This window comes from Saimiri boliviensis, chromosome 3, assembly GCF_048565385.1.
Source record: "Saimiri boliviensis isolate mSaiBol1 chromosome 3, mSaiBol1.pri, whole genome shotgun sequence".
Classification (NCBI taxonomy): Eukaryota; Metazoa; Chordata; class Mammalia; order Primates; family Cebidae; genus Saimiri; species Saimiri boliviensis.
In genome coordinates this window covers 59040083-59057352 of record NC_133451.1, presented here as the reverse complement: position 1 = coordinate 59057352, position 17270 = coordinate 59040083, and the positions used below count along the sequence as shown (strand labels likewise).

General features: G+C 41.4%; 1 protein-coding gene and 1 pseudogene across 1 annotated transcript in view; both read left to right on the top strand.

Moving 5' to 3' along the window:
• LOC141583996 (NBPF family member NBPF11-like) overlaps positions 1–12494 on the top strand; it is a 37343-nt gene extending 24849 nt beyond the window's left edge. The window contains exons 21-26 of the mRNA XM_074396207.1: positions 66–266; positions 445–681; positions 2732–2932; positions 4396–4447; positions 5146–5318; positions 11425–12494. Coding sequence (XP_074252308.1) covers positions 66–266; positions 445–681; positions 2732–2932; positions 4396–4447; positions 5146–5318; positions 11425–11477 — 917 coding nt within the window. The 3' untranslated portion in view covers positions 11478–12494. The remainder of the gene's footprint in view (positions 1–65; positions 267–444; positions 682–2731; positions 2933–4395; positions 4448–5145; positions 5319–11424) is intronic.
• A 2376-nt stretch (positions 12495–14870) lies between these two features.
• On the top strand, positions 14871–15487 carry LOC141583997 (peptidyl-prolyl cis-trans isomerase FKBP1A pseudogene; annotated as a pseudogene).
• The last annotated feature ends 1783 nt before the right edge of the window (positions 15488–17270 follow it).

The window sequence follows — 17270 nt, the reverse complement described above, 5'->3', positions numbered from 1 at the left end:
GAAGAGAAAGTCACAGTAAGATCATGGATGCCAGTGGATGCCGTTGGCTGTCGTTTTGTTTTCAGAGCTGGTTTTAGAGCCCTCCGTTGGAATAAAGAACCCTCCGCAGCTGGAAGATGATGCACTTGAAGGCTCAGCGGACAACACACAATGGCGTCAAGTCACTGGCCACATTCATGCCTCAAGTGTTTGGAAACCCAAGAAGATTAAAAGAAAACTCTGGTCCAGCAAGAGAATTCCCTATCCTTCATGCTTAGGGTGCAGAGGTAGTTACATCTATGACAAAAGAGGTGACATTGACTGCATTTACATGATGTCTGTCTGTGTGGCCTGGGTCACTGGAAGGCTTCAGTGAACATCAGGGACACCAAAGATGGGTGTTCTGGGTGCATTTAAAAATGGGAAAACTGAAACTGTTCCTACTAACGCCCTTTCTTCTTTCAGCTCCTACCCAGGAGACCTCTCCTCAAGGGACTTGCAGTGGAGACTTGAGCTACTACCTGTCAGAGGTGCAGGCTTCACAGACACAACTGGAGCCATGTACCCTGGTGCCCAATTATCTGGGACTACAGATGGATCAAGGGTTCGACTGTGGAAATGGCTTAGCCAGCCAGTGCCTTTCCTCCACCGCCTGCAGCTTCATAGCCAAGGCTGATTCTGGAATCCAATGTCCCTTTCAAGGTAGGGAAGGAAAGGGGAATAGGAAACTCTAATCCAGATCTTGGTGATCACGGTGCCATGGGTAGAGGAGAGAATTGTGGCCTGTCCGTGAGCACTCAGGGTCAAGTTGAAATCCACAATTTTGTCTTTTGGAATGTAAATCTCTGTTTCCTCATCAGATCTACCTAAAAATTAGCATCTACCTGTTATCATTGTTGAGAGAATTCATTATTATAATTTCCAAAGGGCCTGATTCAATAATAATTGCTGAATAAACCTGTAAATAGCTGTTATCTAATCCACTTGTCTTTCTGCCAAATATACATTTAGAAAGTGACTTCACAGACTATGCCTTCTCAGAGGTAGAGCAATTGTGAAGCTCTCTGTTTTCTAGAGAGCCCTCTTCCCTTCATTTCTCACATATTCTCCTCTGCACCCTGGCACTTTCCCTTCCTCTTCCTCATGATATTTTGATTTCCTGCAAAGGAATTCAGTAGAGCAGGTCACAGTAAGCAAATCACACTTCACACAAGACACAATCAGTGTCCAAAGCTCCACTATGAGGCACTTTCGCTAATAACCTATGAGGCACATTCAGTAACAATGTAAAGTCTGAGCCCAGGAGTCATTCGCATGACATGTCCAGCTCTTTCTTCTCCCTATTTTCTGCTTAAAACAAACAAACAAACAAACAAACAAAAAAACAAAACAAACAAACAAAAAAACAACAAACACACCGAAGGTCTACTTTCACACAGAAAGTATTCACATCAGTCTCTTTTATGAAAATCCATTTAGTTCATCATCTCCACTCATGTCTACAACTACGTCCTCAATATCCATCTCACAGAAACCACTTTTGCTCAGATTTCCTTAAAGACCTGGGTCATGTTCCTTCTCACTCTCCATCCCACTCAGTATCACCTCCTGGAGCCTTTGGGGCTGCCTGCTCCTCATCTGTCAGGGGATGTCCACAGCTGAAGAATGAGGGGACCCCTGTCCTCAGGAGGAGTGATGGTCATAAGCATTATCTGGGTCCCTGGAGAGGTACATGGATGGTGCTCAGAGGTTGTCGGGAGATGTGCAGTCCGTTACAGGTCCCATGATAACTTATTTTAACTGATTTCTTCCCACTGGAATCTCCTTTGCTTCTCTAGGGATTCTCACATCCCCAACCAAGACTCACTGGCTCACATGCACTCTCGCCTACTCACATTCTCTGAAGTCCAGAGCCTGAACAGGCTCCAGGTCAGAGGACAGAGTGCATGCTTTTGTCTCATTGATATTTTCCTTCAGCTGGTGATTTCTCCTGCTTTCTAATGGGTCATTTATTTCTCCACACCTTTTCTTCTTCATTGTTCTCAGGCTTCTAAATTATTTTCCAATTTCAATAAACCACAATAGTGATTATAAGGTGACATTCAATATATCTCAAATTCCTGTATAATATGTTTTCATTGGATTATGTACAGATATATAAATTGATGTCATTTAACACATACATGTATTTGGTGTACATGCTACATAGGGTGCATATGTATATGCAATAGGTTAGGTCTTATAATGATGGAAGTTTTGTAAATTCTCCAGGTTTAAGCTTCCCCAGTTCTTTTCTCCCATCAGCTGCTGTAACCTCCATCTTGTCTCACCTCAGTGTCCAGTGGGCTTCCACCTTGCCAGGCCCTTCCATCCCCATCTCCTTTTTGACCTCAGTGGTGATTTTACTTTCACTTTTATAATCTCTTCCCTCCCCAAAGCACAGACTACATGCAGGGGGGTTTCCTTGCTTTTGCCTTATCTACACGGACACTTTGTGTTTCTTAATCCAGTGTTTCTTGAATATTTTTGTGAATCAGGAGTGCCCTGGCCTCCTAACAAACTTGTCCTTACTGAGTAATGGAAGAAAGATCAACAAAAAGAAAACATTAAAGTCACTCTATTGGCTTCCCTTCACACTTTGGACTTTCTTGTCCAAGACCACATTCCTGATTTGATGTCCTTTGGTGGAAGAGAGAGTCACAGTAAGATCATGGATGCCAGTGGATGCCATGGGCTGTCGTTTTGTTTTCAGAGCTGGTTTTAGAGCCCTCCGTTGGGTTGAAGAACACTCCGCAGCTGGAAGATGATGCACTCGAAGGGTCAGCGGACAACACACAAGGGCATCAAGTCACTGGCCACATTCATGCCTCAGGTGTTTGGAAACCCAAGATGATTAAAAGAAAACTCCGGTTCAGCAAATGGATTCCATGGCCTTCACGCTTAGGGTGCAGAGGTAATCACATCTATGACTCTTAGCTGCACTCACTTCTTATTTCTCTCTGTCTGTGGTGACAGCTCATTCTCCCACTGTTTTTTCTCTTCCATTTGTTCTCTCCAGTGCCTGCTGTAACCTCTGTCTGGTCCTAACTCTGTGACCCATGGTCTCCACTCTGTGACCCATGGTCTCCCTCCCTGTGAGGCCTTTTCTGTCCCCATTTCCTCATGGCTCTCTGAACTCTGCTCTACTCCTTATTCTGCTGTCTTGAGAGTCCCTCTCATGGCCACAGGAGAGACAGACCTCCTTGTCCTCATCCACATGCAAATTTTAAGCTGCTGAACATGGGTTTCTTTGACTGGAATTGCACACTCTCCTGGGAAATTTACCTTTCCATCCAGCATCCCCAACTCCGTTGTCTCTTTCTGCACGGAACATTGCCTTAATGCATCACACATAGGTTTTCCTCTTGAGATAGCTTTGGAGCAACAGAACTAAGTTAACCCTTAATTGTCTCTTGTTCCTCTCAATGAGAAGTGTCAAAACTTAGCATGAAGAGCCCCACTTAGAAAACAAAATTAGAACCTGCGTCTCAGGTGTGAGTTCCCTATCACCCTGGAATCAGATTTGTCTTCAACTCCAGATGTGCAGCCTGTGACAAGGTCGATGGAGTTGCCAGGGACTCGGTGTTCTCACCTCATGGACTCATTTGAGCTGACATTAGGGAGTGAGGGAGTTCTAGCATGGAATGTTTAATACAGATGTTGGTGAGTCAGAGAGCTTTCCACTTCTCCCTGGCCCCAATATCAGGTTACTGGACCACAGGCAGGTGGGACAAATTCATAGCCACCTGTGTTCAGTAGCTGTATAGGAGGTGTCTGTGAGGCCTCCCAGCTTGGTTCATGTGACTCTTGTCACCTGTAATGATGTAATTTGTGCCCCTTCACAATGTCCATGGGATTTCTGTGCTTGCCCAAGGCCACTGCAACCTTGCCTATGTATTTGGAGATGTTGTTCCCCTATTTTACTCTTCTCGGCCTCAGTTTTGTTATTTCAGTCAGCTTGTCTTAGCTATGCAGTTACCTTGATACCAGGAGAAATATAAATATAAATGTCTCTAACAATTCTTCAACCAGGATATATGATGGGATAAATCAGTATTGCAGCAACACTTCTGAGGAGTAGATAGGGCCATTTTTAAAGATCATGGGGGAAAATTTTTGTTTGTTTACACAGACTTCAGTCAGAGGATATGTGATTAAGATCTATCAGATGAGGGAGATTCTGCCCCATGGGTCTGGAAAGCAGGCTCTTCTACTTCTGACAAGACTTGATCTAGAGTGCATTAGGAGCTTCCTGTCAGAATATCACATTCTTACACTCAGGATATTGATGTCCCTGTGCTATGACTGGACACTGATTTGGTCTTGTGTGAAGTGTGATTTGCTTACTGTGACCTGCTCTTCTGAATTTCTTTACAGGAAATCAAAAGGATCATGAGAAAGAGGAAGGGAAAGCACCAGTGCCCCCCAGGTAACTGTGGATTTGTGGGCTGTTAGCTCAATAGTGACACCTGAAGACCAGGGATCCAGGAGGAAATCGGATGGGAAGTGATGAATAGAGCAATCTCATCCATCCATCCAACTGCAAATTACCCCTTTAACAATATTGTCTCCTTTATTGTGGTAGTTAAATAGGTTTCAATTTCTTAATCCCTCTCAAGCATAGGAACCCAAGTCAGTTGAGCCAGGTGAACTGACCAAGCTCAGAGATTTCCTGATCTTACCTCATGTCTGCCTCTTTGGCATTATCATGTTTGCAAGTATTTGATAGAAGGAAAGGGCATGAAAATAGGTCATGTCATGCTCCCAGTTTCAAGAAAAGTGATGTTGAGTCTAAATGAACTCTTTCTGTGAAGCTTCAAGAGCCTGTATTCAATTGGCCTCTGATGCTAGTTTCAACAAAATGTATGCAGAAGTGCTGACTGCACTGTGTCCTGGCAGTTTTGCACAGGGATCCCTCCATTTCCTTCCTTTACAGCTCATTGTCTGCCCAGGGCACTGAGCACCTGCCGCTCTGTCTCCTGCTTGAGATAGGGAAGAATGATTGTGTCTCTCTGAGGGCACTGTACTTGGCTTCCTCTGGCCTCTCCTGTGGTCCTCCCTATGGAATCAGCTGGGTGCAGTGGTTTTGGTCCTGTCAGTGTTTATATTTTGTCTTCTTTACTCCAGGCTGAGCCAGGAGCTTCCAGAGGTAAAGGAGCAGGAAGTCCCAGAGGACTCCTTGGAAGAAATTTACTTGACTCCTTCAGTTCAACGTGACCTGTCTGACTGCCACCAGCCTTATAGCGGCACCTTGTCCTCATTGGATGATCAGCTCACATGCTCTGCTCTGGATGTAGCCTGTGAGTACTCCAGCTTGAAGGTCACAAATCTTCAGTGTCTTCCCACATGTTTTCTTTCTGCAACTTGTGCTGCTGAGACAGGCTGTCAGTTCAGGCAGGCCATCTACACTGAGCCTATTTTCATTATGGCTCTAGGATCCAGCAATGATCACGTACATCCAGAGGGTGAAACTTCCTCTACTCCTGTCCCAGGTGACTCCTCTGACACCTGGCTCTTTCTTACAATAGCAGGCTGTGGGCATGAAAGCTGGAAAGGGGTTAGGCCTTTTACCAAGTTCTTGCACACAGTAGCTCATCTAGATGTATTTGCACAACAAACCTAATTCTTTAAGATTTAGAATCTCTCCTTTCTGAAATTATGTTGATCACTACATGACTTCAGCACTGCCATTATCTCTTCTCTGGCCACCCACACATGCAGGCAGTTTTGCACAACTATTTCACTTCAGGAACACCCTGGCCCTGCAACCGCAGCCCATGTCAGCTTCCTCAGAAACAGACAGAAAAGGTGACATTGCCTGCATTTACATGATGTCTGTCTGTGTGGCCTAGGTCACTGAAAGATTTTAGTGAGAAGCAGGAACAGCAGGGATGGGTGTTTGGGAGCACTTAACAAAGGGAAAACTGAGACTGTTGCTACTGAAGCCCTCTCCTTTTAGCTCCCATTCAGGAGACCTGTCCCCAAGGGACTTGCAGTGGAGACTTGAGCTACTTCCTGTCAGAGGTGCAGGCTTCACAGACACAGCTGGAACAAAGTACCCAGGTGCCCATTTCTCTGGGGCTACAGCTGGATCAAGGGTTCGACTGTGGGAATAGCTTAGCCAGGTGGGACCTTTCCTCCACCACCTGCGACCTCACAGCTGATGCAGATTCTGGGACCCAATGTCCCTTTCAAGGTACAAAAGGAAAGGGGATAGGAAGCTCTAATCCAGGTTTTAGTGGTATTTTTGCTATGGGTGGAGGAGGGAATGGGGCCTCTCCAGGCTCACTGAGGGTCAAGTTGAAATCCATGATGCTCCAACCCGGTGAGGTGAGAAAGAGCCTGGGGCTTAGGACAAAGTCTGCTCTCAGGTCCTGGGTTTGCCACTTTCTGGTTGTTCGCTTTGTCCAAAGATTTTGTCTTTTTGGGATGTAAATCTCTGTTTCCACATCGGAGCTACCTAAAAAAATAGTATCTACCTGTAATCATTGCTGAGAGTGTTAATTATTATAATTTCCACACAGCCCTATTGAATAACAATTGCTTGATAAACCTATAAATAGCTGTTATCTAATCCACTGGTCTTTCTGCCAAATTTACTTTTAGAAAGTGACATCACAGACTATGCCTTCTCTGAGGTAGAGCAATTTTGACGCTCTCTGTGTTCTAGAGACTCCTCTTCCCTTCGTTTCTCACACATACTTCTCTGCCAGTTTTCTTCCTCTTCTTCCCCATCCCTCATGAGGCCAAATCTCCACTATCAGGCACTTTCAGTGACAACCTATGAGACACATTCAGTAACAGTGTAGATCCTGGGCCTACGATTCAGTCTCATGACATGTCCAGCTCCTTCTTCTACTTTTTTTCTGCTCTTTTTGAAAACAAAGGACAACTCTCACATGGAAAGTATTCACATCAGTCTCTTTTATGAAAATCAATTTAGTTCATCATCTCCACTCATGTCCACAGCCATGTCCACAGTTTCCATCTCACAGAAACCACTTCTGCTCAGAATTTTTTAAAACCCTGGGTAGTGTTCATGGTCACTCTCTGTTCCACTCAGTATCTCCTCTTGCAGCCCCTGGGGCTGCCTCATGCTGATCCATCAAGTGATGCCCTCTGCGGAGGAATGAGGGGACCCCTGTCCTCAGTAGGAGGGAGGGTCACGTGAGAAAATGATCATGATTGGGCCCGTGAAGAGGAAACATGGAAGCCGCTCAACAGGTGTCAGGGGATGTGCAGTCCCTGACATGTGCCTTGATAACTTATTTAAACTGATTTATTTCCACTGGAATCTCCTTTGCTTCTCTTGTATTCTCACACCCCAATCCAAGACTCACCCCATTGGCTCAGACACACTCTCTCCTACTCACATTCTCTGAAGTCCAGAGCCTGAACAGGCTCCACGTAAGAGGACAGAGTGCATGCTTTTGTCTCATTCATATTTTCCTTCACCTGATGATTTCTCCTGCTGTCTAAAGATCATTTGTTTTTCCCTCACCTTTTCTTTCTCATTCTTCTCATGTTTCTATTATTTTTTTCAAATTTTCATGGACCAGAATAGTGATTATAATGTTACATTTAGTATTTCCCAAATCTCTATATAATATTTTATTAGATTAATACTTAAAGATATTTGCATGGATGCAATTTATCACATATATTATGTATATTTCATGTGTATGTTATATAGGGTATATATATATATATATATATATATATATATATATATGCAAGAGATCATATAATGATGAAACTTTTGTAAATTCTCCAGGTTTAGTCTTACCCGGTTCTTTTCTCATCAGCTGCTGTAACCTCTGTCTGGTCTCACCTCTGTGTCCCATGGGCTGCCACCCTGCCAACCCCTTCCATCCGCCTCTACTGTTTGAACTCAGCTCTGATTTAACTTTCACTTTTATAATCTCTTCCCTCCCCAAAGTACAGACTACATGCAGGGAGATTTTCTTTCTTTTGCCTTATCTACTTGGACACTATTTGTGTTTATTAATCCAGTGTTTCTTGAATATTTTTGTGAATCAGGAGTGCCTTGGACTTCTGACAAACTTGTCCTTACTGAGTAATGGAAGAAAGATCAACAAAAAAGAAAATTTTAAAGTCACTCTATTGGCTTCCCCTCACATTTTGGACTTTCTTGTCCAAGGCCACATTCCTGATGTGACATCCTTTGCGTGGAAGAGAAAGTCACAGTAAGATCATGGATGCCATTGGATGCCATTGGCTGTTGTTTTATTTTCAGAGCTGGATTTAGAGCCCTCTGTTGGAATGAAGAACCCTCTGCATCTAGAAGGTGATGCAGTTGAAGGCTCAGCAGACAACACTCAAGGACATCAAGTCACTGGCCACATTCATGCCTCAAGTGTCCTGAAAACAAAGGCTATTAAAATAACACTGTGGTTCAGCAAGTAGATTTCCCAACCTTCATGCTTAGGGTGCAGAGGTAATCCCACCTATGAGTCTTAGCTGCACTCACATCTTATTTCTGTCTGTCTATGGTGTCAGCTTATCCTCTCACTGCTTTTCCTCTTCCATTTGTTCTCTCCGGTGTCTGCTATAACCTCTCTCTTATCTTCCCTCTGTGTGGCACCTCCCCCAATCCCCACATTTTTTCTGTCCCCATCTCTTTGCTCCCTGAACTGTTCTATTCCTCTTCCTTCTGCTTTCTTGAGAGTTTCTCTCATGGCCACTGGAGTGCCAGTCCTCATTGTCTTCATCCAACTGCATAGTTTAAGCTGCTGAACACAGGGTTCTTTGCTGGCATTGCACAATCTCTTGGGAAATTTACCTTTCCTCCCAGCATTCCCAACTCCATTATCTCTTTCTGAAGAAAGCATTGCTTTAATACATCATTTACACGTATGTTTTTCTCTTGATTCGGCTTTTTAGCAACCCAACTCATTCAACTCTTAATCTTCTCTTGTTCCTCTGAATGAGAAGTGTTAAAACTGAGCACAAAGAGTCCCATTTAGAAAACTAAACTAGAATCAGGTGGGAGTTCCCTACCGGCCTGGAGTTAGGTTTGTCTTCAGCTCCAGATCTGCAGACTTGTGCCAATGTAGATGGAGTTGCCATGGATTCAATGTTCTCACCTCATGGAGTCATTTGAGCTGACATTAGCTGGAGGACATTTATGACATTATAAATGGACATCATTTCAAAAGTACATGCAGAGGGAAGGACTTCAGAACTGCATACATCGTGAGGTACATCATTCTACCCTCTCTCCTTTTTATTCTCATTTCCACTTCTACAAGTCCAGTTAATAGTCTAAAATGCAACTCAGATGAATCTTGAGGCAAGTTTATATGAGATGGCATTTTCTGAATTAACTTTGAGAAAAGTGACTCCACAACCAGCTTTATGCATACACAAGATGACAGGAAAGAATCTATCCACAGGACAGTCTTTGCTTTGGCCCAGCCCAATTGATAAGAGAGAGATTTCATTGAAGTTGTCAGAGAGAAGACTAAAATCCATGGAAGCATTGGGAACAAAAGCAATCATGATATAAACAGCAAAAGGAAAGAAAATGATGGAAAATTGGGTTGTTCTATTTAATATCTCTACCACCTGCTGCCATGTAATAAACACCTGGTGAGATTTCAATTAAGATGAATGCCTTGAACTCACACCTTGAGATTCTCACTTACATGGTCTGGGGTGTGGTTTGGGTGTGTATAATTTTAAAACAGTCCCATGTGACTCTAATCCGTGGCTAAAGATAAGAAGGACCACTGGTCTTCTATGATCTCAGGTTACCAACATAGCAGTGCCCCATGTGTGCAGCTACTCCAAAGGCTGAGCCTCTGTCAGCCTTTGATGGGACCTATATTCCCATCTCAACAGCACTGTTTGTATAGCACAGAAAAAAATCAATAAGAAAAACAAGAAAATTAATAGGTTAGACCTTTAGCCTCTGCTTGAAGCTCACTGGCTCAATTTTGAATACAAGATAAAGTGAAAAATAGTCATTACATTAACATCTAATGTACAGAAATAATACTTCCCATATTATATATAGTGGAATTTAGTATTTTCTTTGGCAGTTTAAAATAAAACTTCCAGTTTACATTTAACCACACAGATTTTACAGCTCACTGATTGGCTCAGCACTGCAATGTGAACATTTTACTTTCGGTCAGTTATTGTCCTTCTGCAAAGCCCTGAAAGAGAATTTACTGGTCTCACTCTTCTGAAGAGAATGCAATAAGGAATCAAGACTGAAATAATGCAAGAGCTCATATATGAATACTTCTTTATGCCACTCTTGACACTGACATTAAATATTAAAAAGTAAACTTTCCCCAAAATATACTTTGGAAAAGCAATGAGTGAGATTGGAGAATGTAGTAAAACACAAACTAATCCTTTTCACTTTGTACTTCAGAGTTTTGTTGGTCTAGATATTGAGAAGATTTCTAGAAATCCCGTAAGGTGTAACCAGGTGTGGAATCAACCTCCAGACATTAGGGAAAATAAGTAGGATCATAATTACACTCCCTGCTCTCTCTTTGCTGTCTCCGTTTTGAGTGTCTTTTTTTCTTTTAATTTTCTTTGTTTCCTGATCCTCTTTGAATAATACTTATAAATATATGTTTTTCTTTTAAAAATTTATTTTAGCAAATCAAACAAGCACCACAGACATCATATTTCTTATGTTTCTTTGTAAAATCTTATTCCTGTCCTAGCCAAGGTGACGCAACAGCATCTCATGACTGTTGAGACCTCCAGATTGGGCCTTTCCTCTCTCTTCAACATTTATTGAAAGGACCATAATTTGCGGGTTCTAATTCTTGGGTTTTCAGTAACAAGTCATGTGGCCTTAGTTCAATCGTATCCCAGTGGCATCACTACACCTCTGTTTTAAAGGCTAGAAGTGGACGTGGATGTTGTCTGAGGTTTCTGCTGCTTCTTATATCCAGAGTTCTTCCCATGGCCTCCTGCTCCTCCCTAGAAGACTGGGACATGGAGTTTAAGGGAGTGGGTTTCTCTGCAGAGGATCTTCCTTTTCTGCAGCCCTTTCTCTGAGCATGTATGATTGATGCTGAGCACATCCTCACTGGGAGGAAAAGCCATCACTATCCTCCAGACAGAGGGAATCAGGAGAAAAGGGGCTGATGTTCCCTGCTGCTGGTTGGGCATAGGCAGGGTCCCTATATCTTGCACCTCAGGCTGACTGGAAGTTCAGGGAAATTCAGTGGTGTTTTCTTCTCACTTGTGAATGGTGCTTCCTCTTTCAGCCAGCCCAACCCTCACCCTCTGCTCAATCTCCCAGCAGGAGATTAGTTTGCTCATGGGATATCACCACTTAGCAATCCCTCTAAACTCAGCCTTCAAAAGAACCTGACAAAAATGCTGATTTGATTATTTTCTCTCTCTCTGTTACAGGTACCAGATACTACCAGAAGGATGCAAAGGATGAAAGGATGCCAAAAAAGTAGCTTTTCCAATTGATGAGAAAAAACTAAGACAGCAAAGCAAGTCCAAGTCAAATACAATGACACTGCAGGGAACCTTCACAGAGGATTGAATTTTAGAACACAGAATGCTATCGCTGATTTCAACCCACCAGGCTCCTTTGATTTGAGAAGCCACAGTCCATCCTAGTCCAATTGTGATCAATACCTAGGGAGACCAATTCTCAGATGGACACACAGCATTGACAGGCCTTAGCCCTGCTCCTCTCAATTTCTATCCTGTAGAGAACAGAAGTCCAGAGCCACTGGGATAAGACAGCATGTCATCCAGGACTCTGCTAGGGTAAAGTATGAGCAATGCCATGTTCTTGCTGAAAATGTTTTGCCTGAATTTAATCCTCAGACAATTGCAAAATGTAGAACATTGAACAGGACAACTGACCTGTCTCCTTCAAACAGTCCATGATACCACCAAGAACACAGCAAAAAGGCGAAGAGTCATTTTGGGTTCAAAAAGAGTGAAAGCTAGGTAGCTTATCGTTTTTAGTCATTTTGAACCCCAAACATCTCTTCATCTTTTGGTTGTTGTCATTGATAGTGGTGACATGGACTTGTCTGTAGAGGAGAGGTCAGCTGTCTGGCTCAAAACTCTGCATTCTGAAGTCATCTGAAAATGTCCTCATGATTAAATTCAGCCTAAACATTTTGCAAGGAACACTGCAGAGTCATGCTGTGAGCTTCCTACCTGAGCCCATCTGCAGGCAGAGAAAACCCAGTGTCTTCATCCCCATTATTGTGATACTAGGATGTTCACTTGGTTAAGGAGGGTTCTATCAGCTCTGTCCATTTTAAAGACACCTTATTTATAATTTGAAAGTGGTTTGAAACAGCACGAGTATCCTGTATTTTAACAATCTCCCTTTGAGAATTTTATCATCAATTAATCACCCCTGCCTGGTCAGTTATTATATTTATGTTTTTACACTAGCAATTTTCTATCTCCAAATTTTACTATATACTTGTTTTTGCTGGCATTCTTTGTAAAATATATATATATATATATATATATATATATATATATATATACATATATATATTCCCTGCTCAAATTTTAACTTTCATCCAGAATTAATTTTTTTTTCTGCCATTCTTCTGTGATAAAGAATATTCTCTGCCCCAAATTTACCTTTTATCCACTGGGCACCCAGGGGTCATCCCACCACATGCCACTCTTGTCTTCCATGTGGAGCTTCTAAAACTGGAGTGACAGGCATGGCCTCTTCCTTTAGCTCTCTGTTCTTGGGTCTCCCATGGGAGGATCCTGGTGCCTTCAGATGCATGCACATGAATCCATATGGAGCTTTTCCTGATGTTCCTCTACACTCTGTATAGACATTAATTTTAATTTATTAGTTAAAATGTTTAACTTTTAAATCTAATTAAAATTTTTTTGTCTATCACTCTGGACTACTGGATTTTTTACATATAGTGTTTCAAGCTTTTATTGTTATGATTGGTTTTGGCAATATAGATTAACAAAAACATTCTTATTTCCCTGTTTACATTCTAAACTTTTCCATATTTTAGTCTATATTTACCATATGCTGTAGATTGTGTTTACTGTATTTCTTTGTTGATGTTACTTGTTTTCTTTTGTGTTTGTGTGTCTATTTGTGCCTTTTGTTTGTTATTTAGAAAGGGTTGTATAGCTCCTGTTTAACATTGCACTAAAAACAATTTTTAACATCACTTATCCCCTTTTAACTTGACACACTTCTACTATTTTGTTTATAAGTCTTAAATTACCTCTTTCAACTTCAAAATTGTACCACTATGACAATCAAAGACATTATTTTCCTCTTCTCTAACCTCTTTACCTGCTATTTCTTATTTGTTATTTCAACCCAAACATAAAGTGACAGCCTCTGTGCCCCACCTGTCCCCACTTTGGTTTTGTGTTTAGATCTACAATTAAATACATTGATGCACATGCTATTCAAAAGTGTATCTGAAGCATCACTTGTTGACTGGAATTTATCCTTAACAGAGGCCTCATGAGGGAATCAGATCTCTCTGAGTTTTGCATGCTTAATAAACTTTTCCCACTGTCTTGATACATGGATAGGATCACTGGTTAAGGTACTTGCCCAAAATGTATTTTTTCCTGTGATTTTAGGAAATATTTTTTTGGCTTTGGGGGACAGGCATGTGTGTTCTCATTCTGGGATTCTATTTTGTTCTACCAGGACATTTAATTACTACGAGTTATTTCATTCATTCTCTTTACCACAAGTCTCCTTCCTTTGACCAGGCCTCCCCATCTCCCAGCAATTCTGACCTTCAAAGATTGGCTTCTCTGGCCCTCTGCACTGTGAAGCCCCTGCCTTTCAGTTCCCCAGTAGCAGGGTTCTGATCCACCAGGTCTCAGCCATGTTCTGTGTTGCTCCACACTTGCTGTATAAGGATTTTTTTTTTTTTTTTTTTTTTTTTTTTTTTTCCTGTGTTCTGTCATGAACAGGCCCTACGTGCTGTGCTGGCCTTGATTTGCATAGTGTTTCCTGCTCCCTCTGCTGTTGTGTGGCTCCCAGACCTGGCTAAATAAAATGAAGTTCACAGTGTTTCCTAGCCCTGGTAGGGGGCAGGATTATGGTTTGTATTTTCTGACTCTCTGTTAATCCCTAGGGCTGTGAAGTATGTGGAGAAATTCAGCTATTATTCTATCCTACTTCTTCAAATGCAGAACTTTGATAGTATAAAAAAATGAGTAGAATCATACACTAGAACATCCCGGTAATCACTGGCCAGCTTCAACAATTATCAACAAGTGGCTGACCTTTACTAAATACAATCCTTCCTAGTTACCTATGAAGTGTGTGTGTGTGTGTATGTGTACAGTAATATATGTATGTATATGTATATAGCATATGTGTGTGCATATATGTCTGTATATATATGTAAATTCACATGTGTATATATATACACACACACACACACACACACACACACACACACACATACACAGGTGCCCTCTGGTCTTCTGCACCATGAAGCCCCTGCCTTTCAATTCCCCAGTAGCAGGGTTCTGATCCACCAGGTCTCAGCCATGTTCTGTGTTGCTCCACACTCAAATTTTTACCACTATGACACATATGTGTATATATATATATATATATATATATATATATATATATATATACATGTGTCAATTTTTAACTTGTATATATATATATTATATATATACACACGTGTATATAAATTGTGGATCTAAATTAAATATATATATATATATATATATATATATATATATATATATGTATGTTTAAATTATCTTTGCATATACATAATCTTAGGGATGGAACCAAAGTCTAAACACAAAATTCATTTAAGTTTTATATATAACTTCGCTGTCGGTCCACGCCGCCCGTCGCGCTGCCCGCCCGTCCAGCGTCCACCGCCGCCGTGGGAGAGCAGGTGGAAACCATCTCCCCAGGAGACGGGCGCACCTTCCCGAAGCAGGGCCAGACCTGAGTGGTGCACTACATCGGGATGCTTGAAGATGGAAAGAAATTTGATTCTTCCCGGGACAGAAACAAGCCCTTTAAGTTTACGCTAGGCAAGCAGGAGTTGATCGAGGCTGGGAAGAAGGGGTTGCCCATATGAGTGTGGGTCAGAGAGCCAAACTAACTATATCTCCAGATTATGCCTACGGTGCCACTGGGCACCCAGGCATCAACCCAACACGTGCCACCCTTGTCTTCGATGTGGAGCTTCTAAAACTGGAATGACAGGAATGGCCTCCTCCCTTAGCCCCCTGTTCTTGGGTCTGTCATGGAGGGATCCTGGTGCCTCCAGATGCGTGCACATGAATCCATGTGGAGCTTTTCCTGATGTTCCACTATACTCTGTATAGACATCTGCCCTGACTGAATGTGTTCTGTCACTCAGCTTTGCTTCGGACACCTCCATTTACTCTTCCCCTTTATCCTCGTATGTGTGTTTACCTAAACTATATGCCATAAACCTCAAGTTATTCATTTTATTTGGTTTTCATTTTGGGGTGAAGATTCAGTTTCAGTCTTTTGGATCTAGGTTTCCAATTAAGTACATGATCAAGTATTAACAGCACAAGTGATAGGTTAACTTTAGAATAGAAATTGGTGTTGGGGGGGGTTGCAAGAATATTTTAATTTTTTGGATAAATTTTTATCAATTATATATTAAACATTCTTGCTGCTGCGCTGCAAAGCCATAGCAGATTTGAGGCGCTATTGAGGGCTAAAAATTATTCTCCAAGTTGAGAGATGTCCTTGGGTTAAAATAAAAGCCCTACCTAAAACTGAAGTGGGGATGGGGAGAGCCTTTGCCTCCACCAGTCCCCCACCCCCAACCATCTCCTTAAACCCTCTGCCTTTGAAAGCAGGTCATTTTCACTGCGATGTTGGACACTACAGGTATCTATGTGTCCCTGAGTCAGCAGGGACCTCTGAAGCCTTCTCTGTGGCCTGGCTTATTATTATTATTTTTTTTCCCCATCCTGTGGTTTTTCTAATGGTCTTTCGGGAATTCTGTAATCTCATAACTTTCCAAGCTCCACCACCTTTTAAATCTTGAGAACTTTAAATGGCAGTATAAATTGAAGGTGTTTTTTGTAGACATAACACCCAATGAAAGCCCAGCTGTCATGACAAATCCTTGAATGTTCTCTTAAGAAAATGATGCTGATCCTCGCAGCTTCAGCATCTCCTGTTTTTTGATGCTTGGCTCCCTCTGCTGATCTCAAAGTTTCCTAGCTTTTCCTCCCTCAGCCCCTTCTCACCCCTTTGCTGTCGTGTGTACTGATTTGGTGAGGGAAATCATTGCTGCCGCCTCCCCTCAGCATCATATATGACTTTCAAGTTTTATTATTGCAATAAAAGTGCTTTATGCCGGCTTTTCTAAAAAAAAAAAAAAAAAAAGTTTTATATATGCCTTATACACACAGCCTGAAGTTAATTTTATGCAATATTTTAAATAATTTTGTGCATAAAACAAAGTTTGTTTGCATTGAATATTCCACTTATGGCATCATATTTGCACTCAAAAAGTTTCAGATTTTGAAGCATTTTTTGATTCAGGTTTTCAGATTAGGGATACTCAACTAATACACTTAAATCTCTGCACCATAAAATCATGAGTATTTTTTCCTCTGTGATCTCCTGTATTCTCTATACGATAAATATATGCCAGTTTCATAATCAGAAATGAAATTACAAAGATAATTTAAAAATAGAAAAGCAATTGGTAAGAAGTAGATAATTTTAAGGTTGCTGAAAAAAATCATTTTAATATAACCCAGTTAGCTAATGTAGCTTGTTTTTCTTAAGATTGCCTTAGACAGCATGTAATCAGAATTAAAACGTTAGAATAAAATAGGTGTATTTTAATCTATTTTTTAAAACTAATTTTATAATAGTTGATTTTCCTAGTCACCACTGCTTTCACAAATAACCTTTGTTCTTCTAGGGGGAGCATGGCAATATTTCAATGCAAGAAAAGTGTTGTTTATAATGCTGTTCATTAACTCATCCTGCCAGATTGCAAAAGGCTACCAGGAAGTTTGTGGAGGCTGCTTTGTGGGTAACAGGAAGTTCTGACGTTTAACAAATAAATTTGGCTAAATAAAACTCTGACAGGTGCAGTTGGTAGCCAGCACTCCAATTCATTCATGTGCAATTTTGATTACTGTAGTCAAGTCATAATTAGGTTGGTAATGATTTAATAATCCAAATAATTTTTTTAGATTCAGTGATATACATGAAGAACAATGGTCTTCATTCT